General features: G+C 39.8%; 1 protein-coding gene across 3 annotated transcripts in view; it reads right to left on the reverse strand.

Moving 5' to 3' along the window:
* Positions 1–302: 302 nt before the first annotated feature.
* Positions 303–24,231, reverse strand: part of LOC121736549 (endothelin-converting enzyme homolog) — a 50,240-nt gene continuing 26,311 nt past the window's right edge. For 2 of the 3 annotated variants that reach the window (XM_042127825.1, XM_042127824.1), the window contains 13 exons: positions 19,363–19,528; positions 17,125–17,337; positions 10,452–10,665; positions 9,883–9,955; positions 8,474–8,794; positions 7,591–7,688; positions 6,185–6,348; positions 5,469–5,651; positions 4,953–5,114; positions 4,275–4,464; positions 3,626–3,756; positions 1,267–1,406; positions 303–750 (listed from right to left, as the gene is read on the reverse strand). In XM_042127825.1, the coding sequence (XP_041983759.1) occupies positions 574–750; positions 1,267–1,406; positions 3,626–3,756; positions 4,275–4,464; positions 4,953–5,114; positions 5,469–5,651; positions 6,185–6,348; positions 7,591–7,688; positions 8,474–8,794; positions 9,883–9,955; positions 10,452–10,665; positions 17,125–17,337; positions 19,363–19,528 (2,232 nt within the window). In that variant the 3' untranslated portion in view covers positions 303–573. Of the gene's footprint in view, positions 751–1,266; positions 1,407–3,625; positions 3,757–4,274; positions 4,465–4,952; positions 5,115–5,468; positions 5,652–6,184; positions 6,349–7,590; positions 7,689–8,473; positions 8,795–9,882; positions 9,956–10,451; positions 10,666–17,124; positions 17,338–19,362; positions 19,529–22,998; positions 23,067–24,231 lie in introns of those variants that run through there. The other variant, XM_042127826.1, reaches the window with a different exon arrangement.

A 24,231-nucleotide genomic window follows, 5' to 3' on the forward strand; every position in this document is an offset into this window, starting at 1 on the left:
GATGAACCAATAAGGTTACGAACGTATCAGGCGCGGTCGCAGCCTAACATTTTGGAGGGGGTCAGACAGCAGCGTGGGGGGGGGGGGGGGGGGGTCAAAAATTTTCTATAGAAACCGCGATTGACAATGAAGTGTCAGATGTTCCTAGTGTAAGGGCGATATGGTATTTTGCATACTCGATGTGAACTGAATATGAAGCAATGCTACCGCCTCGTTTCGCCGAGTACAGTTTAGTCACTACACTAAAAAAATATATTTGTCGCTGCTATGGGGTAGCTAGAAATTTCCTTTTATTATTTAGCAAGATTTTGAGATTTATCCATTCGGACCAGATTTTGGGTGGGGTCATGTCCCCCGTGACTCCCCCCTTCGGACCGCGCCTGGAACGTATGGAGTTGTATCTTTGTTTATAAATGGCAATCATCGTTATCCATCACAGTCCTTAGAGAGGGCTCTTATGCCCGCTCATGATTATAGAGTTATAGTCTATAGACCTTAGTTTTCATGGCCTAACGTGGAAAAATGGCCTTTTAAGGCAAGTATTGTTTGGAAAATCAAGGATTTCGGGCTCCCTTACCATACCACACACTTATGTTTGGGATTCATGTTTGAGCCGAGCGGGCAGTTGAACTCCTCGGAGAACTCGGGCAGGTTGGAGATGGGGCCGATGACACGGTACTTGGCGACCGTGTGGTCGTCCTTCTCGATTTGCATCTTCGTGGACTCCTTGGTCATCGCGGAACACCACACCTAGAATATAAAATTTTCAGTTAGTAATATTTGAAAGAGATATTTCAATATTTCAATGAGAGAGGCCTATTTCCAGCAGTGGACGACTATAGGCTGATAATATGATGATGATGATGAATATTTCAAATGTTAGGAAGTGTGAAACAAACTTCAATTTTTTGTTTTTTATACACTCGAACTAAACTTCCGAGTTACGACACTTACCTGGCGACTGGCTCTAACGATTGATTTGACGTTGTAATTACGAAAATGCCTCATAGATGGCGCTATTTATGTGACAACTATATTATGCAAAAGAATACATGAGTAATACTGAAAGCAAAAAGATGTTAAACGGCTATCTCTGGCGTTATACATCATGGCTACGTTAGTTCTAGTTTCGGTCTCGCGCTAGAAAACCTGTGAGTAAGTTGAAGAGGACTGGACTATGAATACCGCATTATAACGTCAAAAAAACTTTGACACTTTTTTATGTCACCTGTCAAAAATACTTTGACATTCATTTTTTTATTTTACCTGGGCAAACGATATGAAGAAGAGCTGACGGTGGTTGTACCGCAGGCCGGGCAGCGTGGTGTTGACGGGCGCGGTCTTGCTGTAGTCGACGTACGCGTGGAAGGACGCCTTCAGCCCGCCGTTGTCAGCTATGTTCTCGCCTGGAATTGGCCTATATTTATAATCGATCCACGGTAACATAGCCCTAGAGTTCAACGTTGCGCTATTTCGCATTTGGCCAGGTTGTGTTGTGCGTTTTAATACACCAAAATAGTAGATAAAGCGACGTTTACATTCAGTGAAATTAAATTCAGAGAATACTTCTGCAGCAGTAACGACGTGAGTGAGCGTTTACACTCAGCCCCGGATTTATAAACAGGCTGATGCCAATTTTTATGCTAGTAGACAGTAGTGTCGCTCAGTAGTCCTACTGAGTAGCAAGAATAATGGAGGACACACTTGTAGCAAACACTTTATAAGAACTCCTGTGTAGCTAGTCTCGTTTCAATAACGTTTATCCTCAACACGAGCTATTCAAATTGGACTCAACTATATTAGAAGTGGGGGCCTACCATTATCTCATATACCTAAGCATCATTGATTTAATATTGTTTTAAATTTCTTACAAACAAACATTATCAGATAATGTTTGTTTGTACGAAATTCAAAACAATAATAAATCAATGACGCCCAAACAAAAACAAGGTTTAGTTTATATAAATAGAGATTCGCTATTTATTTAAGTAAACTAAACTATGTTTTTGTTTGGGCGAAATCTTTTTTTTTTTTTGTTTTTTTTTTATTAAATAAGGGGGCAAACGAGCAAACGGGTCACCTGATGGTAAGCAACTACCGTCGCCCATGGACACTCGCAACATCAGAAGAGCTGCAGGTGCGTTGCCGGCCTTTTAAGAGGGAATACGCTCTTTTCTTGAAGGTTTGCAGGTCGTATCGGTCCGGAAATACTGCTGGTGACAGTTCATTCCAGACTTTTACAGTGCGCGGCAGAAAGTTACGCGAAAAACGCACTGTGGAAGACTGCCACTCATCAAGGTGATGAGGATGGTATGTTTTTCGCGTGGGACGATAGCGAAAAGTTGCAGGTGGTATGATTCCGAACAATTCCTCAGAGCACTCCCCGTGATACAACCGATAGAGGATGCAGAGTGAAGCTACATCTCGGCGTAATTCCAGGGGGTTCAAGCTGTTTGAAACACTATGGCAGTCAACAATTCGAGCAGCCCTTCGTTAGATACGATCCAGAGGGAGCAGTTGGTATTTTGGCGCCCCTGCCCAGAGATGAGAACAATATTCCATATGAGGCCGAACCTGCACCTTGTAGAGTTGTAGGCGTTGGTCCGGGCTGAAGTACTGTCTCGCTCTGTTAAGAACACCAAGCTTCTTCGAGGCTAATTTGGCCTTACCCTCTAGATGATATCGGAACTGGACTTCGCTCGATATGTTGACGCCAAGTATCTCAATGCTAGGGGAGATGGTTAAAGATGTGCCCTCGAAACGAGGATAAACGACCATTGGTGACTTTTTAGTGGTGAAGCCGCAGACTTGTGTCTTGGTGGGGTTGAATTGGACTAAGTTACGTCTACCCCATTCAGAGACCTTCTCCAATGAATTCTCCACCTTAGACACAAGTTCGTTTCGACTCTCAGTGACATTTTGCCGAGAAATATTAGGGGAGCCGGTATATACAGCATCACCTGTACTATCATCCGCATAGCAATGAATGCCGTTGGTTTCTAACATGTCATTGATATGCAGTATAAATAGAGTAGGCGATAGCACACAGCCCTGAGGGACACCAGCATTAACAGACTGAGTTTCCGAGCATTCGCCGTCACCTACGACCTTTATGCTTCTGTCTGCTAAGAAACTAGTGACCCACTTACATAATTTCTCGGGCAGCCCGTATGATGGAAGCTTTGATAGCAGCGCTTTATGCCAAACCCGATCAAAGGCCTTCGCAATGTCCAAACTAACAGCCAATGCCTCTCCCTTCGACTCAATTGCCTGAGCCCAACGATGAGTCAGGTATGCCAAGAGATCACCAGCCGAGCGACCCTTACGGAACCCGTATTGTTTGTCGCTTTGCAATCCCTGGCCGTCCAAGTATCGAAGAAGCTGGCTATTGATAATGGATTCCATTATCTTCGAGAAGAGAGAGGTTATAGCGATTGGTCTGTAGTTGGAAGGATTTGAGCGGTCACCTTTTTTGGGGATCGGGTGCACCAAGGCTGCCTTCCAGGAAGCCTAATCTAAAAGTAATATTGTAATACTGCTATATTAAGACATTGTGGCTGCTAGCCTAACTCTTACTTGTCCAGCTTAACTTGTGCTAAGTACTTTAGGATTCTTTATTTCTCACCTAAAGTCTGTTTGCCGTTGAGGTTCTGTCCCTCCATGGAGTACCCGGCGTACTGCTGCTGGATGCAGTCCGCGCGCTTCTTGAACCGAGCTATGGTCGCGTTGTTCCACCACTGGTTGAGGTTGCCGAATCTGTGAAGAATGGTATTCATCGTCAAAATTAAAGTTTACTGCTACGAATAAAATAGTTTTTATTATATGTAGGTTAGGTGTTGTCTACATACTGAGTTTACTATGAAATGGACAAGAGAGAATGCTTGAATCCTGGAGGCTGGATTATATTAACTTGATATCTAATAATCAATAAGGTCTTAAATTGCACAGATAAAAAAATATTCTATGATTTTTTTAACAAAAATAGTACGCAATGTAGCGGTCTTATATGCGCTTCAGCGATCATCGAAAAGCAGACAAATGGATGGAATTTTGAGCAATCAACAAAAATGATAGAATTTACAAAAATCTTCAACGGAATAACCGGGTCCATTTTTGGAGGTCGCTGGTAAATGATTGGGCACAGATTACTAAATAGTTAAGTTACGTTTGGGTGTCGTCAAATTGACCACATTCCAGGTTTTGACCACATTCCAGAAACATTGCTTATCGTTTAGGTAGCACTGTGAATGGGTTTTCCCTTATCATCAACCTACCTGTCATACTCCCTGCCCTGGTCATCAAAGGCGTGTGTGAGCTCATGTCCCATCACCACCCCCATGGCTCCGTAGTTGACGCTCTTGGGGTTATCCCCGTCGTAGAAGGGCAGCTGAAGGATCCCCGCCGGGAACACGATCTGGTTCTTGGTGGGGGTGTAGTACGCGTTTACGGTACTGGGTGTCATGCCTGGAGAGAGACAGATGGAAGGTTCATTTACTTGTTTTGATGGAAAAAAAAATCCTTGTTTAAAGTTTAAACCATGAGCGTTTTCCATAATCCATAGTGATAGACTTGAGGCTTGTCGCTGACTTGGTGGTTTTTTGTGTAAAAGAGAACTTTCGGCATTTTCCACCACTTGACTGAGCTCTGTATATCAGTCGAATCAGATGTTACGAATTTTAAAACCAGCATTCTGAAGCGGAAGAGCAGGAACACCGTTGGGGTTTTAGTGGATATGCCAAGGCGCGGCCTTCACCGCCCCGGGCAATCCCACATACCCCGGGGGCCATACCCAGAGCGCTGGGGAACATAAACGCATTTCCCAATGAGACTAAAAACTTAGGTCTTTAGCTTTAAGCATAAGCATCCCCTTTGATACGTGATATGTCACTGTAATCGTACTCGTATTAATTGTTACCATTCGCATATCCTTTTCCTTGACTAGTACTACTTACCCCATTTAGTCTTATTGACGGGCTGGTCCAACTTCTTGAGGTCATTCTTGAGGCTATACAGGTTGAAGTTGATGTTGTTCTGGAAGTACTCGTTGGGGGTCACCTCCAGCTCCTCGTACTGCCGATCCAGCTCCTCCTTGTTGAGGATGTAGTCCGGAAAACCTGGGGATTATTGTAGCCAATGCCTAAAATAATTCCCTAAAATCTATAGAAATCTTGCTTCGATTATTGTATTGCGATATAACAAAGCTTGGAAGAAAAGATCAAGAAGATCGTCCAATCTGACTTCTAGCATGTTACAGAAGATTCGCAATGGAAGTACGACAGGAACAAAGGGTAGCGCAATGTGATGAAGAGAGTTCAGTAAAAGTTACGTAGAAGTTAAGGATTGCTAGGCAAAATTGTACGCCTTATTATTAGACTACACATGCAGCTATTTTCCCCTGCAGTTTGACATGCCAATCTTAAAGTTACGCGCGTCCTATTCGAAATTGCTCCGTGCTTCCACGCACTCACCAATCATATCAGTGATGGCATCAGCCTTGGTCTCGGCCGCCTGGCGCGTCTCGGCGTCCATCCAATCCAGGTTCTTGAGGTTCTGCTTGAACGCCGTCCGGATGTTGTCTATCATGATCTCGCCCTGCGTCTTCGCTTCCCCCTGGAATACCTCGCGGACGAACATGGCGCCTACCGCGAAGCCTGAAGGGGGAATTTGGCTACCATGAATTCTAGTTGTACCAAATTATAGTACATTTTACCCTTGAGAAAAGCTAAGAGAGCTGATCGCACATTTGTCATTATACGTACGCGTCGTACGCGTCGCATAGAACACGAAATGCGGCGCGTACGGTGCGAACGAATGTGGGAGGTTTCACATTATTTCATACAACAAATTAAATCGGTACGTGTGTGCTGATAAATGTGCGATTACCTATATCCGCCAAACGAATCTCAAACGACAAAGTTTTTGAGTTTTGGAAAATAAGAACGCGTTAAACGTTGCAGAGTGTTTGTTGTGGCCATCATACTTCAAGTTCCAACTATAGAAATTTACCTATAGCAGCCCCGGATTTATAAATAGGACGCCCCAGATTTTTTCCGCTGCCGCGTCCTAGGTGCGACTATATAGGCTATATAATAGGGGGCAAGACTCGGAAAGGTCGGGGGTACAAAGTACATGGTGTGGCGGAAATAAAATGGCCTACACTCAAAAGTATAGATTCGGCACTCACCTATAGCATTATTAGTGTCCGTAACGCAATATCGCCAGGACTCCTCCGTGCCCTCCGACCCGAACAGCGCCTTGCGCAGGATCTTCGTCGCGTCACGGAACTGCTTGGACAGGTACGTGGACAGGGAGCGGGACACCTGCCACATCATGTAGCTCGTCAGGGTCCTGAAAAATAGCACGTGAGAGCTGATGAAGGATGGAAAGACTAAAGAGACAAGAATAGACTTTAGATAGTACAATTCATAATTCTTAAGTCACCTGCCACATCATGTAGCTGGTAAGCGTCCTGAAAGAGATAGCACATATGCTATGAAGAGCAACAAGAGCTGATGAAGGATGGAGAGAGATAGATAGACTTTATAACTTATAATTCATAGTTATATTTAGGAATTAAGTCAAGGAGACGCCTTCATGGTGCAAAACGCGATTGTCTGATTGGTTAGGACAACTAAATAATTGATTCCAACAGCTGATTTTTCAGGAAGTTAACTATACTCCACTCGGGCTAACTTATCGCTAGCGGTCATTGACTCCCTGTCAAAAACTTGTCATTTTCCATATAAACCGCGATTGACAATGAAGTGTCAGATATTGTCAATCGTGGTTTTATATGGAAAATGACAAGTTTTTGACAGGGAGTCAATGACCGCTAGCGACAAGTTAGCCCGAGTGGAGTATAGCTTTGAGAAGAATCTCTCTGGAAGCAAATACCATTTGAAGAGGCGAGTTGAAGAATACGATAACTAACATTTTGTAACATACTGACCACTGACATTTACTGATTTTTTCCCTTATAATTCGAACAAACCTTGTAACTTAATACTTTATTACCTGGCTAATTGATCTAGCTACACATAAAATGCACAGTTTTTTTTATTAGTTCAAATATTTTTTTCGGCCCTAAAAGCCACCTTTTGTGCAAAAATAACGGCATTTTTTTACTGTTTGTTACTGTGTTCTGCCACTCACGTCTTACTTTATTTCTGTCAAAGACTTCTATTTAAAGTGATGCCTCAGTTTAAATAGAATTCCTTGATTTCTGTATGCAGGTCTAATTGTGAAGGTAACACTCTGGTGGCTCCTCCTTCCTCCTTACTCCAGAAGGTAAGGTTGGGTTGCACCAGAGGCGTGGTTAAAGTTAAAGTTATGGTTATAGTTAATTATGGCGTCCTTTAACTTTAACCGGAGAAATTCACAGATGTCTGTTGCGTTTACTTTTTTATATAACACTGTAAAACATAGTAAAATTTTCAGATATACGCATGAGCGGAGGATATGGCGTCCTTGGACGCCATATTTAACTTTAACCAAAGATTTGACATTTTGCACTGTAGTTATAGTTAAAGTTACAGTTTTAGTTAAAGTTAGTTGGTGCAACCCAACCTAAGTTATCTTTACACAACTTACCTTTGATCGTCTTCAGTTTTGCTATATCTTCTAACGACTTTCGTCAAGTTCTTAAAGTAGTCGGGGGCGTATACGACTATTCGTTCAGTGTCTGATATCTGAAATTATAAAAGAACACTTTTCAACTCAGTTTATTGAAATGTCTAGGATTGTTGTTGTTAAAAGTTTGCCTTACATGGCGCTGTTTTATTAGCCTTTGGAACTGGCAAGTGGCAACCTTGGCAACTGATGTCATTTTCTATAAGCACCTCTAATGAGAAGAGGCACTTTGTAACCATAACACATCTATAACATTTATACTTTGTGTCCACAAAGTATAAATCTATATCTATATCTATCTATGGACGCTTCACACCACGTCAGTCTGGCCCTGTGCTAAGTACCTAAAGGACTTGTGTTACAGGTACCAGACAACGGAAATATATTTAATATTTTTATACTATACATATATTTAAGATTTTTATTATATCATACACATATTTAATACACATCCAGACCCGGGAACATTGAAAACTTTTTGTTCCGTCGGCGGAATTCGAACCCGCGACCCCCGGCTTGAGCTACCAACACGCTCACCACTGAGCCACAGAGGTCGTCAATATATTGAATTAAATGTTATAGATATGTACTAGATTAAGTTGATTCATAGACAGATGGCGGACCTATGCAATTTGGTCGCGTTATTTTAAACCCAGCCGACAGAATCACGAATTACATTGTATTAAATTGACATAATCCGACCAAACGTCGTAGGTCCGTCAACTGCCTATGAATCAATATCTTCGATCGTACAATCTTCTGTCCTTGTCTGTCAAACGACTTTTCTAACATATAGAACAAGGACAAAACACTGTGGTGGTGTTATAATATGGGATACACATACCGTTCTATTCACGAGTTTAAATGCATCATTGAAGAACAGCGTCCAGTTCATAAAAGGCACTTCATTCTGCCACTGTCTAATTGTATACGGATTATACAGTCCCTCTTCATCTCTTCTGTTCTCTGAAGGTATAGTTATGTTCGCTAGCTCTGTCTCAAACTGTATAACTTTACTCATCTGCGCCTTGGCTTCTGTCTTATTGGCACCTAGGAGAACGCATATTCTAGTCATGTATTCTAAGTAGGCGTCCAAAACTTTCTTGTGTGCTGTCTTGTTGAGGTAGTTGTCTCTTGTCGGTAGATTCAGTCCTCCTTGGTCGAGCTGTAAGACAAAATATTTAAAGCTGTAATAATACTCCCCACACCGGTTTCGGTGACGGTGGCCGGTTTCATTGAAACCACACCAGGTACGCAGAAGTAATTTTATAGTGCCCAAGTGTGTGCGCAGTACACAAGAGCACTCTCTATTCCTTTACTCTCATAACCCAGTGGGACGGAAGACCGACACGACTGGCGAGAGATCAGGCGCAGGACCGACTTTTTACATGCCCATCCGACGCATGGATCATCTTACTTGTCAGACAATCAGGTGATCAGCCTGCATTGTCCTAACCAAACTTGGAAATAACATGTTTCCAACGCGGGATTCGAACCCACGACCTCCGGAGTCGAGTGCGACGCTCTAACCACTAGACCACGGAGGCGTTAAAGCTGTAGAGTAGAGTTGTACAAACTACAAGGTAACAAGCTACAGGGCTATAGTTATGCTATGAGCGTGTCGCAGCGGTGGTTCTTTATTGTATAGTGTAGGTACAGTATAGTACAAAATACTATAGCATGATGCGTCGTCTTATATTGACGAATGGAAGGCGGGCAGGGGATGATGATGATGGTAATTAGTGACTGCACTATCAGTTAGCACGGTCTTGTATTGTACTGTCGTACGTCGACGCAACGCTGTTATGGCATACAAATAGGGTTGCCATCCGTCCGGATTTCCCCAGATTTGTCCTAGTTTGAAGGGCGTCCGGGGACCGTCCGGCCGGGTTTTTGAAAAGTGTCCGGGTGAAATCCGGACACTTTTGTTGAGAGAAATCCAACTTTTTAGCCAGGCAGCAATAAACGCAAGATAAAAACTCGCTAAGCATACACACTTTCTTTCTTCTTTGATCAAAATCAAGTAAGATTTCAAGGACTTAAGTTAATCAAATTTTTACCAATTTTTGTTGGAAAAGAAAGATGTTTTAGCAAAAATTGGTAACACGTAATCACAAATACTTTTAATGGGTGTCCGGGGAAATAGCCATATTTCGGCCAAATGTCCGGGATTTTTGTCGTGCTAGACCGGCGACGGCAATAAGGGTGATGGCAACCCTACATATTACAAAGTAAATTTTAATTCTTTCTTACCACTATGACATGCTTAGAGGAGTTCCGATCGTCTTCAGTCACAGCCCAGTTGAAGAGACCGCCTAAGTTGTACCTGAAATTAAAAATTACACTTAAACCTGTTTCTGGTAAAGTTTCTAACTTTAATTAAATTAGATAATATTTGGCTACTAAATCGCAGAAAATCATTTGTCTTCGCGTAAGGCAAAGTTGAAAATTCCTGGCTAGGAAGGATTGGCGCGTTATGCCGTACGCGTCGCCAAAATGAAAAGCACTGCAGTATTTGATGTGGCAACTTTGCTCGGAGAGAACCTGTACAATGTACCATCGAGGAAATTGATTCCTAGGCAGTTGACAGACCAACGTCAATTGGTGGGATCATGTCAATTTGGTAATTGTGATCTGTTTGACGTAATGCGACCAAATTACGTAGATCCCCCATCTGCCTAGGAATCAACTTCTCTGATAGTACATCCTTTACAGACGCAATGGCTTTTATCTATTCGCCGCAGCTTCACTCTGAAGTCTGAACGCACTGTATAATAAGGCTTTGCGTCTGATGAGGCTATAGCTATACAGTGCGTACTCACTCGTTCTGCACATCCTGCAGCAGTCTCTGCAGGTCCCACTTCCTCTGCGAGATGAGTGTGTTGGGGAGGATGTGCCATCCACCGAGCTTCTTGATGATGCTGACTAGCGGTTTCTCGCCCTGCTTCTCTATGGTCTCGTTGGTGTCTATGCAGGCGTCGTAGTAAATACGGGCCTTCGCTTCCGCGCCTGATGGGTCGCTGATGTTCACTTTCTCTGGAAAATATAGATAACTTCCTTATATTTGTCTTATAGTTAACGTGGTGTGGTGACTGTAGCACAGAGTATTCCTGAGTTAATGGTTGCGATTTCGATTCATATGTTGGAAAAAATGTTTCCTTATTTAGGACAAGAAAAACTAATCACCTGCTCATGGGCGTACAAAGGGGGGGAAGGGGGGGGAGCTGCCCCCCCCTGGATCATGTTGACGTCCCTACTAAGTATATTATCTAGTACTTTCATGTATAAAAATAAAAATAATAAAACGATTTTTTGTTATTTGTTTGCAATTCAATATTTTGATAACTAAAAATTATTAATTTTTTATTCTTTATAAGCACCTAGCTTATAAAAAGTCTGATTTGCCCCCCCCCCCCCCCTGGCCCAGAACCTGCGTAATTTGCCCCCCCCTCCTGGCCCAGAACCTGGGTAATTTGCCCCCCCCCCCCCCCCCCCCTCCCCCCCCCCCCCCTGGCCCAGAACCTGGGTACGCCCATGCACCTGCTTATTTGGCAACTAAGTAGATCCATGAGTCAGATGTGCATAAGTCAATCCGGCGCCTGATCCATTCCTAGGACCTGGGGTGTCATTTTGGCCGTTTTACTGGGTTATAAGAGCAGATGCCATCAACCGTGTTTATTATAAAACTCAATACCTTTGTCACCTTTTGTTTTAAACTTTAACCCAAATCTGCAACCCAATTTGGTCTGAACCTAAGTGTCGATGTGCATATTATCTTAGGGTGGGTTGCATCGAAGGTTGCATGCACCAGAGGCGTAGTTATAGATAAGGTTAAAGTTATCGTCAAATATGTGCTATGGCGTCCATTATGGACTTTTACTAGGGATTTGACAGTTCATTTGACATTTTGTTATGGTTAAAGTTAAAGTAAGTACTATTTAGGTTATACTTTAGTTGAAACATTTAAACGATACTTGGGTTTAATTTGTATTTCAAGTTGTAGTGCAAGTGTTTTCACTAGTGCTTTCAAGTTGTACTAAAATACTCTTCTAAATACTAATATAATGTAAAATCGGGTGTCCGTTTTGTCAGTAATAAATATTATTATCACAAAGGATGATGATGAAGAGGATTACGTGAACTGAAAATATTGTATGGGCATGAGGAAATGAAGTCTCATAAAGAGACCGTACACGTCGTGGCAGTGTTATTACCAGTAATAACTATAACTTTTATTCCTATGAACTCTCAATTATTATGATTAGAACTTCCATTGTTGGCTTTATTATATGATGCTAACCATAGGTCTTAATATGAGGAACAGTTTAAGCGATAATGCACTTTATTATTGTTACTGAAGGTGGATATTAGGTTTATAATGTGCGATTCAGATGGATGTTTTTGTTGGTACAAACAATAAGCACCAAATAGCGCCTAAAATGATGATAGAATTGCTTGTATACACAATAACACGCTAAACGATACAGTATACTCTATTTGTCAGAAATCAACTGCCGTGATCTTTGCAAAAGTCATTTAGTGCACAAGTTTGCAAAATATACTTGAACTTGAAGAAAAACGTAGAAAAACAGCCAGTATACGTGGGAGAGCCATGCTTCGGCACGAATGGGCCGGCTCGACCGGAGAAATACCACGTTCTCACAGAAAACCGGCGTGAAACAGCGCTTGCGCTGTGTTTCGCTGTGTGAGTGAGTTTACCGGAGGCCCGATTCCCGTCCCTATCCTCCCCTATTCCCTTCCCTTCCAATCCCTACCCTCCCCTATTACCCTATTCCCTCTAAAAGGCCGGCAACGCACCTGCAGCTCTTCTGATGCTGCGAGTGTCCATAGGCGACGGAAGTTGCTTTCCATCAGGTGACCCGTTTGCTCGTTTGCCCCCTTATTTCATAAAAAAAAAAAGTAGAGTACGAAAAATCTTTGGAGTATCTTTCCAGGGGGGTGAGCCAAAATCTTTTCGTTTTCGCTTCGTTATAGAATCGCCGATGAAAATGTATGGAATTGACATAAGCGTTCGTTAATATGACGTTGACGTTCAAATCGTCTTATGTCAATTCCATACATTTTGATCGGCGATTCTTTTACGAAGCCAAAACGAAAAAGTTTCGGCTAAATGGCCTGTAGTCTATTTAATATCATCAAAATCGATTTAGCAGTTTCGATACTTACTATGAAACTGCTAAATCGATGAGAGTGTTAGAAAGAATTAATAAAACTTTCTTCTTTAGAATATTAGTCTTATATTACACAATAGTTCAAATAAAATCTGTATGTGTCTTCTAAGGGCCCCGATCTTCGCTGCGACGGCCTGCAATCGAAGTGACGTTCAAAGTTCGAGAATCGGGCCCTTATTACACTTGTTCAGTATGTAGCACAAATGTATACTATTTAATATTGGCCATCTGCGTCGATTTAGGTTAGAAGTGCCTCATGCCATGCTAAAATAGATCAAGAATAATTCGCGAACGATAAGCAGAGTTCATTTGTAAACTATTTGAATAACAAAACCTATGTTCAGGTACTATAGTACCTGAACATAGGTTTTTATAACATATCATTTATATTATAATATAAATTATACTATACAATTTAGGCAATAGGCAAAACTGAATAAATATATCGAAAGACGAAATATCAATCATAATTACAATCACATAAGTAATATTTTTCCGTCCCAAGTTCCAACTGTTCATAGACCCATCAAAAACGTAAAATACATTAAGTTTAATTTGGTCAGATATCTTAATTAACTACAACATAATTTTTATACAAATTATACAAATAATATCTTGGAACGAAACACCATAATATATTATTATAATTGACTACAATTAAAATGATTCCTACATTGATGATCTTTGATCATGCCTTAGAGATGAAAAGCAAAGTTCGTTTGTTTAAATAGTATAAAATGAGACCATAAGCAATAGTTATACGTATATGAATATCATTAAATGTATCAGTTAATAAGACACTATGAGTATAACTAATTTGCACAATAATAAAATACGAAGGTACTTTAATGTTACTTTTTTATAGTTGCGATCTTTCGATACCTTGCTAATAGCTTGGCAATATCATTTTCGATGACTATTAGCAGAAAAAAAGTCATAATAATATTATAGTATAAGTTGCTCATTCGCACGCCCAGGCACTGTGGCCAGCCTGCCTAGCATACGCCAACGAGATATCACACTCTCGAGATAATTAAAAACTATTCGTCTCATGGTGGCAAACGGGTCACCTGATGGAAAGCAACTTCCGTCGCCCATGGACACTCGCAGCATCAGAAGAGCTACAGATGCGTTGCCGGCCTTTTAGAGGGAATAGGCTAATATATATAATAGGGGAGGGTAGGGATGGGTAGGAAAGGGAATAGGGTAGGGGATTGGGCCTCCGGTAAACTCACTCACTCGGCGAAACACAGCGCAAGCGCAAATGTCGACATTATCTCGACAAAACTCTATAATAATATGTTATTTCGATGACAGATCTACGCGAGAAAAAATGTTGATTATGCTAGGGTCAATAGAGATGAAGAGACAAACCATCAAACATCGAGAAGACATGTAGAGTGAGATATCTCGTTGGCGTATGCTTGGCAGGCAGGCCATGCATTGTGGTTGTCGTTGCGTCAAAACAACGCGTCCGACGGGCGACGACACAACGCTACAATGTGTCATACAAGTAGCATTATATCATAAATTATGTATGTAAAAATCTCGACGCTTTGACAACGCACCTCAATGCAACAATGGCAACGTGTTACGTGGCCTTGCTCATAGGCGTTACCCGTACCTAAGATGATGATCTAATTATGACGTATTTTATTGTATCTACTTATTTGGTACTTTTGCGTTCCGTGTACGTCATATTATGATATACCACATATATATTCAGAGAGAATTAACTCCTTATTAGGTAAGAGAGGAATATTATAAGACGTAATCTCAATTTACCTATTATTTAGGCTTTGAGAAATAAAAAATAAGATATTTATTGTCTTCACCGCGCATCTTAATGGCCATAATATGTGTATAGCACGTGAATTCGTGAATTTCTGTATGTATTTTGAATGTGAACTCAACTTTGTATTTCCTGAGTAATTTTATTAACCTCTCCATTAAGGCCAATTAAAAATAAACAATTCCAGCAATATAGAATTTAGGGATATGTTATATTATTGTGTCGTCAATTAGGGATTAAGTATGTAATTAATTTGTCGTTCCATTCGCCAATTTAGAGCGAGGACGCATTGCTCCGTTGTGACTGGCGTTAAGACAAGGTTTATCATATTACGTCCATAATGTAAACACACTAAGGATCTGCTTACTAGTGACGCCGGAGATAATATTTTTTAATAATGGTGATTATAAAGCGATATTTTGAAAACTATGTTTTTTTTTTTTCAATTTCGCACGCTATTGTCATAGCAAAACATGCAGCACTGTAACAATAATTGTAACAACCCATGTAACTATGTTTTTGAGCAAATTAATATCATAAATGATAAATGAAGCTTTCTTTCCTTTGTGTCGTCTTTCCATGTCAATTGTTTTAAAATAAGTTTCTTGTGTACAATAAATGTTAAATAAATAAATGATAGACAAAAGATGGACAGGAGATGAAGTATGAGAGTTAAGAGAATACATCAGGGGCTAGGGAAATAGAAAAAATACGTGTAATATCTATAGCTGTCTCCCTTACATCAAGCCTATACCGCAGAACGCGATAGAGACAACTGCAGAAAATCAACGATTCGTTGTCCCCTGATTCCTTCTCCAAAACTTAACCGATTTAAGTATTTTTTTTCATTAATAAAGATTAAAGAAAGGCTTGAGCTGTGTTCCTATGTTTTTTTTGTATAATCTAGCCAAATCTGTTTTCTGGATGTTTGAACACAGCGGAAAATCTGGTCATTTTTTGGGTTTTTGAACGTTCATATCTTATTTAATAATTAAATTATGAAAAAAAAGAAAACATAGGGACATTGTATTAGTGGCCGTAGATATTCAGGAAAAAAATGATAACTCTACTAGCATTATCCAGGGAGGAAACAGGGGACAACGTTTTTATGGAAAAAAGGGCGGTGTGGACTCCTCTTAACGCGCTTTGCTGAAACTGTCAAGTGCGTTGTGTTGTCGCGCGTCGACGCAATGCAAGGGAGCAATGTGGCTTTCTTATGTAGCGTATGACATTTATATATAAAAACTCTATGACGCTTGCAACTCCGTTGTGCTAGAATTCGCTAATATATCGCGCGGGAACCATGCTTTTTTCGGAAAAAAGCATGCAATATCCTTTCTCAGGACTCAAAGTCCCGAGAAAGGACATCTCCATATCTTTCAGCAAAATCGGTTCAGCGGTTTGGGAGTGGAGAGGAGATAGAGACGAAAGACAGACAGACACACTTTCGCATTTATAATATTAAGAAAGTATATGGATACTTATACTCATAATTTATAACATAGTATGCACAGATCGACAAGATATTAGCGACCGACTATGTGTATTGTATATCGTGTAGTGATATTATGTAAACACTCTCAGAGAGCACGGCGTGCTACGTCAAATGTAAATATTGTCTGAAATAGAAAATATCCTTCACTTGACTAGAGTTTGTTCGGTTGGCGGTTGCTATCACGATTGGCTGGAATTTGCCACTACAAGTAGCTCAGGGCTACTGGCTCAGGACTGATACAAAATGTGTATATCTGTGATCTATTAGTGGATGGCTAGGATATGTTGATTCTCGTGTAGTGTAAAAAATAAATGCGATTTTACAGTTTGCCTAAGACAAGGCTGCAGTCGCTGCAGATCAGTGATAAGGTCTAGGTGGCTCCTCGGATAAGGAGGATGGTCGGTTTATCCGTCCCACTGCTTTATGAAGGATTTGGTAATAAGAAGCATTAATGGGCATTGTCCAAAAAAAATCACATGTACTTTTTAATTTTTTTTTTCGTTAAAATAGGGTATTTTAAGAATATAAATTAAATAGTTTTGAAATTCATTGGCTAGTTTTTTCTCAATAAATTTTTAAAGTTTCGCTCTGACGTCATCATCGGCGGCCAATAGATCTCTGCAGTGTTTTAAATTTCCTTTCAATCTTATTTTTAATGGCTGGTTCGTCAAATATAAGTTCTCATTATGTAAAAGCTGATACGAGAAGCTTACCAAAAGTTCGAAACGTAATGTTGGTCGAATTTATTGCTAATTTAACGCCATTGAAGGTCAAACTAAGGTTAAACATATTTGTTCAAAAATATACCTAAGTAACTAATGGGTATTTTTTTCGTTTATATACAGAAAAACGATCACTGACCTTATTCCTCGAAATGTTTTTGTAATGAGCAATATTAAAAAAAAATGGACAATCCCCATTGCGAAAATACTCTACTAATATTAAAATTATACTTGCATAGCCAGCTGGTTTCCGTTAACTTTGAATTGAACTCTTTATTCCACACCGAAACTCACCCAAAGCATATCTAATGATGAGCTGGTTCTGCAGCTCAATCTTGCTGAAGATCCCCCAGTTGGACTTCCCCTCTGGTATGGGGTTGTTCTTGATCCAGCCCCCGCAGGCGAACTCGTAGAAGTCGTTGCAGGGGTCCTGGCTCTCGTCCAGCGCTCTGATCACCTCGCTCGCCGTGTAGATACAGGACCCGGTCAGGCAAACGTCGGAATGTTCTAGAACGAACAAGAATGTACGGGTAGAATTATTGTGTGCTTAGGAGCAGACCAGCCATGACTAGAAGACCCCATGGTGTCAAAATAGTAATTACACACTATGCAAATAGTAGCTACACGCCATTGCGCGCCACGCCTGGACATCGTCCGCCATCATACACCATAACCCGTCTACTCAATGGCGATGGTTTGTAGTAGACCAACATGGTCCATTGTAAAGAGGCACCTTTACGATTACGTTGTTGTCTACTCCTTACTTATCTTTGGATCTTCTAACTATCCAACATAGTGAGTAATAGCCTTCAAAGACTGTCCCTAAAGGTAGAAACCTTACTAAAAAAAAAATGAAAGTTTTTTTGGCCTAGGCCCTAGGGCCTAAAAGGGCCTAAACACAAAATCTAGAGTCAGTCGCTGGAATGAAAGTCGTAACCCAAATTTGGTCTAATTCGAGCTGATGTTAAATAGATAATCAGTTCGCCAAACTGAGAATTCGCTGGCGATCATTTTAAATTCATAGACAGAAAGGGAGAGGAATAGTTTTATCATGAGGTTAGCCAATTCGCCACAGACGCCAGGCAGAAATTATCGATTACGAAACGAACAATTTATTTTTATTTGACCGTAAAATGTTGCGGCGCTTAGTTTAACTTCTCTTTATTTTGTATGTGTATAGTAGACGTCTCATGAAATACAACTACAATTTTAAGAGCAAAACTTAGTTGCGCCACAGAATGGATAATAATAGTACAAGTGTAGCGCTTAATCCGCTTAGATTTTTGCATCAACTCATAAATATAGATAAAGCGTGCATTTGTTCTTAATATTGACATTTATTATGGACCATCGATTTGCCGTTGGGCATTAGGAGTTAGGACTAAGAGAATTCACAAATTTTCCACGGTTAATTCGTAGGGCAATTGAAAAACTCTGGAATGAATTTTCACCAGCAGTATATTGGTCGGACAAATACGACCTGCTAACCTTCAAGAAGAGAGCGTATTCCGTTTTAAAACGCCGGCAACGCACCTGCAGCTCTAATCTTACTACTGTCCATGAGCGACGGCAGTTGCTTTTCAACAGATGACCCGTTTGCTCTTTTGCCCCCTTATTTTATTAAAAAAATCCTCAATTTTTCCCAGGTCAACTGTTTACTCCATCAGGGGCACGGCAGTGCCCCCTCCAAGTCGAGCAAAAAAGCGGCACGGCCGTACCATACTTTTCTCGAACCAATTCAGGCTCATTTTGTCCCCCTATAACTTCGTTGTGGATAAACCAACAAGCCTGAATTTTCAGTTGTTAAGCAAGCATTGTATAAACACGGTATATTTAAAATTTTATTCAATTTGAAAGAGTAGTTTAAGAGCTGTAACTTGTTAAAGTTTCTTAATTTTGTCACTGACTGACTGACTGACTGACTGACTGACCGATCACCAAAAGTCTAAGGCACTTCTAGCAGACATAGAACCTTCCAATTTAGAATATAATTAGTGTTTAGGGTCTAAATCAAGGAAAAATTCAAATATTTTAAAATTTCTGTCCAGTTTTCTAGATACACTAACTTCGTAAATAACTTTGTAATCCCATATAAATGTATAGGATTACAAAGTTACATTTGCGGTTTATTAATAATTGTACCTGTACCATCAATATCTCCGGTTTATCGTCGGTAGAGAGATATCTAGCTAGTGTTTAGTGTCTTATTTAGCGCAATATACTAAACAATCTAATAATATAATAATAATGTATAAATTGTAAGATACATTGTGTTTTCAATTTTCATGCGATGTCCAAGTCAATCTATTTATTTAAAATGTAAAAGATTTTTAATATTGATATGATAATAACTTACGTACTAACTTGAGACAGAAGGTCCCCTAGGTAGGGACTGAATAAATTAACCGACTTGGTATTGCATGGATCTCATAAATTTTTACGGTATAAAAACTGAGTTGCGACTTGCGAGACTTGGTTTTTTTACAGAATGTTTTTGATGGGATAACATTAGACCGTTTAAAGCCCATATACCTTTGGGTTCAGGCTGGTAGCACGGTGGCACTGGGATGTAGGGCGGGGCGCGCACGGTGAGCAGCACGGCCACCGTCACGGTGACCGCGACCACCAGGCACGCGGTCGTCACCAGCAGCGCCCGCTCCAGCCGCGTGCGCGAGTGCCAGCCGATGAACGACACGCCCTGGTAATGGCAACATGTACGGTTATCAAATAAAATCAAATAATTTTATTCAGAGGAATTAAAAAAATCCTTTCTCAACGTCGAGACTCGAGACTATGGTGCTTTTAATACATGGGAAATGCTTTACGCATCACCAGCGAATTGGAGTCTATGGTACCTACCACCGGTTCGAGTAGATACTAGCCAGGCAAGAAGAACGAGAGGTTATGTATTTTATGCAGATTCTACCGCCCCTACAACGATGACGATTTAGACGTGGGAGAGCCAAGCTTCGGCACGAGCCGGCCCGCTCGACCGGAGAAATACCACGTTCTCACAGAAAACCGACGTGAAACAGCGCTTGCGCTATGTTTCGTCGAGTGAGTGAGTTTACCGAAGGCCCAATCCCATACCCTCCCCTATTCCCTTCCCTTCCCATCCCTACCCTCCCCTATTACCCTATACTCTAAGGCCGGCAACGCACCTGCAGCTCTTCTGATGCTGCGAGTGTCTATCTTTCCATCAGGTGACCCGTTTGCTCGTTTGCCTCCTTATTTCATTTAAAAAAAAAAAGATGCCGCCTGCGCCCTCTCTAGGACGCTGCCGCCCCTTGGCCACGGCCTATACGGCCTGTACAGTGTATATGAAGTAAATGTAAAGCGCTATTTATCTGTTGAAACAGTTTTCTCTTCTTCGCCTTAAACTTGACCGTGAATTTTATGGCGCCGTAAACATTGAACAGTCAATTGCAGCACCGTCGTCAGACGCGATAAGACGGCTCTTTGCCAAGCGAGTGTAAAAGTGAAACATGTTTTTTTTATTATCATCATTAAAAATGCCATTGCTATTGATGCCAGCTGCCAGCTCCAGCTTCCAGACTTCCACCAGCAGCTCTTCTGATGCTGCGAGTGTCTATGGGCGACGGAAGTTGTTTCCTCATCAGGTGACACGTTTGCTCGTTTGCACGCCCTTATTTTATAAAAAAAAACTTTCTGGTGACAAAAATGTGAAGCTTTATTATAATTTTGGTCCCTGATCTCAAGCTGGATCACGAACAGGCGGTTAGTTACAATTTTAGAGTTCCCATTCAAAACAAACTATATCTTATGATGAGCTCTTACGCTCATAATAACAATATTATTATCATCTTAAGATATACTTATTTTTACTGTTGCTAGCTATAACTTAAAAACAACACTATCTAACCCTATCAATATTATAAATAGAGATATAAAGAGAGATAAAGAGAGATATTTTTTGTTGAAGTATATTTATTAAAACTACAATACCGAATGTACCGAATTTTATCGTAAGACATAGGCATAATATACAACTAAAACTTAACTTTTCGCCGTACTACAAATTACAATATTGTAAATAAGAAATTATTATAATAAGTTGTAAATATAATAAGTTGTTAATATTAGGGAAATGTGAGGTAAAACGATCCCTACGGGTCAAATGATCCCTCCCCTTAAATCAGATTAAACCAGAGGCATCTTTCCAAATGCACGTGAAACGGGTTGTCCATAACCCTGCCAGTTGCCACTTATAGTATCATGGCGATCAGAGCGCTTGGCGAAATTTTATTTAATTTTTTTTAAAGTGTCGCTCTGATCTAAATTAAGCCTGTTTTTAGACTTTCATAACTTTTTACGAATTCGTGTTTATTTAAATGTTAAAATGTTATAGGGTATTATTAGCAGTTACCTAATATTTAAACAATTTAAGATCACCCCACGTGGTATTTGATGGTTGTGTTTTGATCGATTTCTTGGAATTTGGTATATGGGGTGAAATGATCCCTATTTGTGTGTATAAAATGATCCCTGGATATAAAGTAGAAATTGGCGAATATTTTTCTTTTGATGAAATTGTTATTTTATTTTAATTTTATTATTAAAGAACAAATATATTATCAAATATATCGATTTCAGAAGTCACAACTATCGTGTTTTGCCTTGAGACGGACCGATAAACCGACAGACAGCAAGATCTTAATAAATTTGCTCCCCTTTTTATCCTTTGGCTACCGAAGCCTAAAAAACTTGCTAATAAACTAAAAGATGCGCGTTTCTAACTTATATGCTTAAATTGGTTATCAATAATAAATATTATCTCTGGGATTATTTTACCCCAACTCAAGGGATCATTTTATACATAGGGGTGTATAAAATGATCCTTTAGTTAAACTTTTACAAAAACCTCTAGTACAAAAAAAGTACGTACATATGATAAAAAATAAGTATGCTATCACGAAGTTTGATAAATTCACTACATCCAGCCATATAAATATTGCAATTTTTCCTTCAACTATAGCCATACTTAAGATTTTTCCCTTAAGGGGATCATTTTACCTCACCTTCCCCTATACTTATTGTAGCAGTCTATAAACAAAGCGGTTGCAAATGCTGCACCATGTTACATATAATATAGTTAACGCGATACAGATGTCTGTTTGTAATTGTATGTCCCAGATGGCCTGATGACGACAGTACAACTCTTTGTTTAGCCTTATCAAAACGTAGGATGGGAACGGAACTAGTACGTTATCTTCCCATGTAGAGGCATATCGCTGCCAAGAAAAAAACTTATTTTATTAATATTAAGTTTTGAAAGTATAAATAACTAGATGACGCCTGCAACTCCGTTGCACCAAAATTCGTCTATCGCCTAAACCCGCTAAACCGTACACTTTTCCGGGATAAAAAGAGGGACTCAAAGAGTCTCTATACCAAACTTCAGCATAATCGATTCAGCGGTTTGGGCGTGAAGACCGACAGACAGATTGATATTTGACTATATTTTAAACAAAATCACGTATATTTTTAGCTCTTACAACCAGCCCGACTAGCACGGCCACCAGTAGAAATTCGAAAGTATAGACAAGCTGTGGAGATAGGTTCCGATCTTTTTTCGTTCGGAAAGATTCAATTAAAATGCCACTTTATGACAAACTATAGTCCTAAAAATTCAAATAATATCCTACTCTATGACATATATTATAGTCTGTTATAAATTGGCATTTTAATTGCATTTTTGTCGGTCGCGATTAGCCGCGGTAAAGATCGGAACGGCACCTTAAGTTTATGTCCACATGGTGGCCGTACTAGCCCGGCAGATGTTGCTCGCAATTTCCAGGCATTGAAATTCGCTTTTTGCACAGTAACCGCAACTTTTTGCCGCAACAGAAACTTTTTTATGGCCCTTCTTGAGACTAAGGACTCCTACGCACTAATCGGTTAACCGGCCTCTTAGTAATTCACACAAAATTTGACGAAAATCCATGCAGTGCTTTTTGGTTTAGCCCGGCCATACATACAGACAAACAAACAAAAATTCTAAAAACTGTAATTTTGGCTTTGATATCGATTGTAGATCCAAGTGTTATTTTAAAAAAAATATTAAACAATTAGTTTTGACTTTCCTACGATTTTATTATGTACGGTACTGATAATAATATGACTTATAATAATAATAATAGCACTCACGAGGACCATCGCCGATTTTAGCTGACGGCTGGCTGCGGATGGGTTCGATCACAGAATACCACTTATCCCATTGTCAACCAATGACCACATTAATATGGAACGGATCACTACCATAACTATCCCACAGACCAAATACATCAGTAAGTTAACTAAAAAAAAAAGACAAAAAAAAAATACTTAGTTGTAGCATTTGTAGATGTAAACAAAGGCACCACTAAAATGTGAAATTAAAAAACATTGTAGCTGTATGAACTTGTAACTCAAAACATCAAAATAATAAGCGTACCGCGTAAGGACAGGACTCACACAGGCCTAATAGCGAAAACATTATAATAAATAGCATATTTTTATGTTTTCTCACATAATAAAGTATCAGGAAGTAAATAATTATCCTTAATAATATTATAAGTGCGAAAATGTGCCTGTCTGTCTGATGGAGCCGAATTTTTTGAAATTTGTTATGGAAATACTTTGAGTCCCCGGAAACGATATAGGATACTTTTTTCCCAGATAAAATATGTACGGTTCCCACGCGATAAACAAATTTTGGCGCAACGAATACGTCATCTAGATTCTAATTTGATAACATTTGGAAGTTGAGCGTAGCAACATTTTATACATCTAGCCAAAAAAACGTATATTCATATTATTCATATAGTCACCATGATTAGTCAATAGGAGTTGCTCAAATTATAAGCTATCGAACAATTACAGTCCCAATGTTGGAAATAGCAAAAAATTGAACAAAAACTACCATACTGTTTTTCTTGCTCTATGTCCGATAGCTAAAGGTTTGAATGGTCAATCATATTTATTTTATAGTCACTTTGAATAGTTCTATTATAATATTATGTCCTGACTCCTGACTGCTCAGTCATAGTTAGTTACGTTTTAATCTACTGATTCGCGTCAAGCAGTGAATCATGTGTGAAAAATTGTATTATTTAATTGTTGCAAGTAAAATATTTATTTTTTACCGACTTCTAAAAAGGTCGAAGGTTATGTACGTTATAAAAAAGAAGACAATCTTTTAAAGAATTGTGCATATGGAGGAATGTGAAATTCAGCACAGTTAGAGTTAATGTATGGAAGCGCTGAAATAAGCTACTTATCTCAGAAAAGAACACTTATAATGTTCAGAAGTTGAAAATTATCCTTACTAATAAAATATGCGAAGGTTTTGTTTTGCGAATGCGAAATACCTGTTTATCAGTCTGTTAATTCTCTATACCA

This window comes from Aricia agestis, chromosome 19 (assembly GCF_905147365.1).
Source record: "Aricia agestis chromosome 19, ilAriAges1.1, whole genome shotgun sequence".
NCBI classification, from domain to species: domain Eukaryota; kingdom Metazoa; phylum Arthropoda; class Insecta; order Lepidoptera; family Lycaenidae; genus Aricia; species Aricia agestis.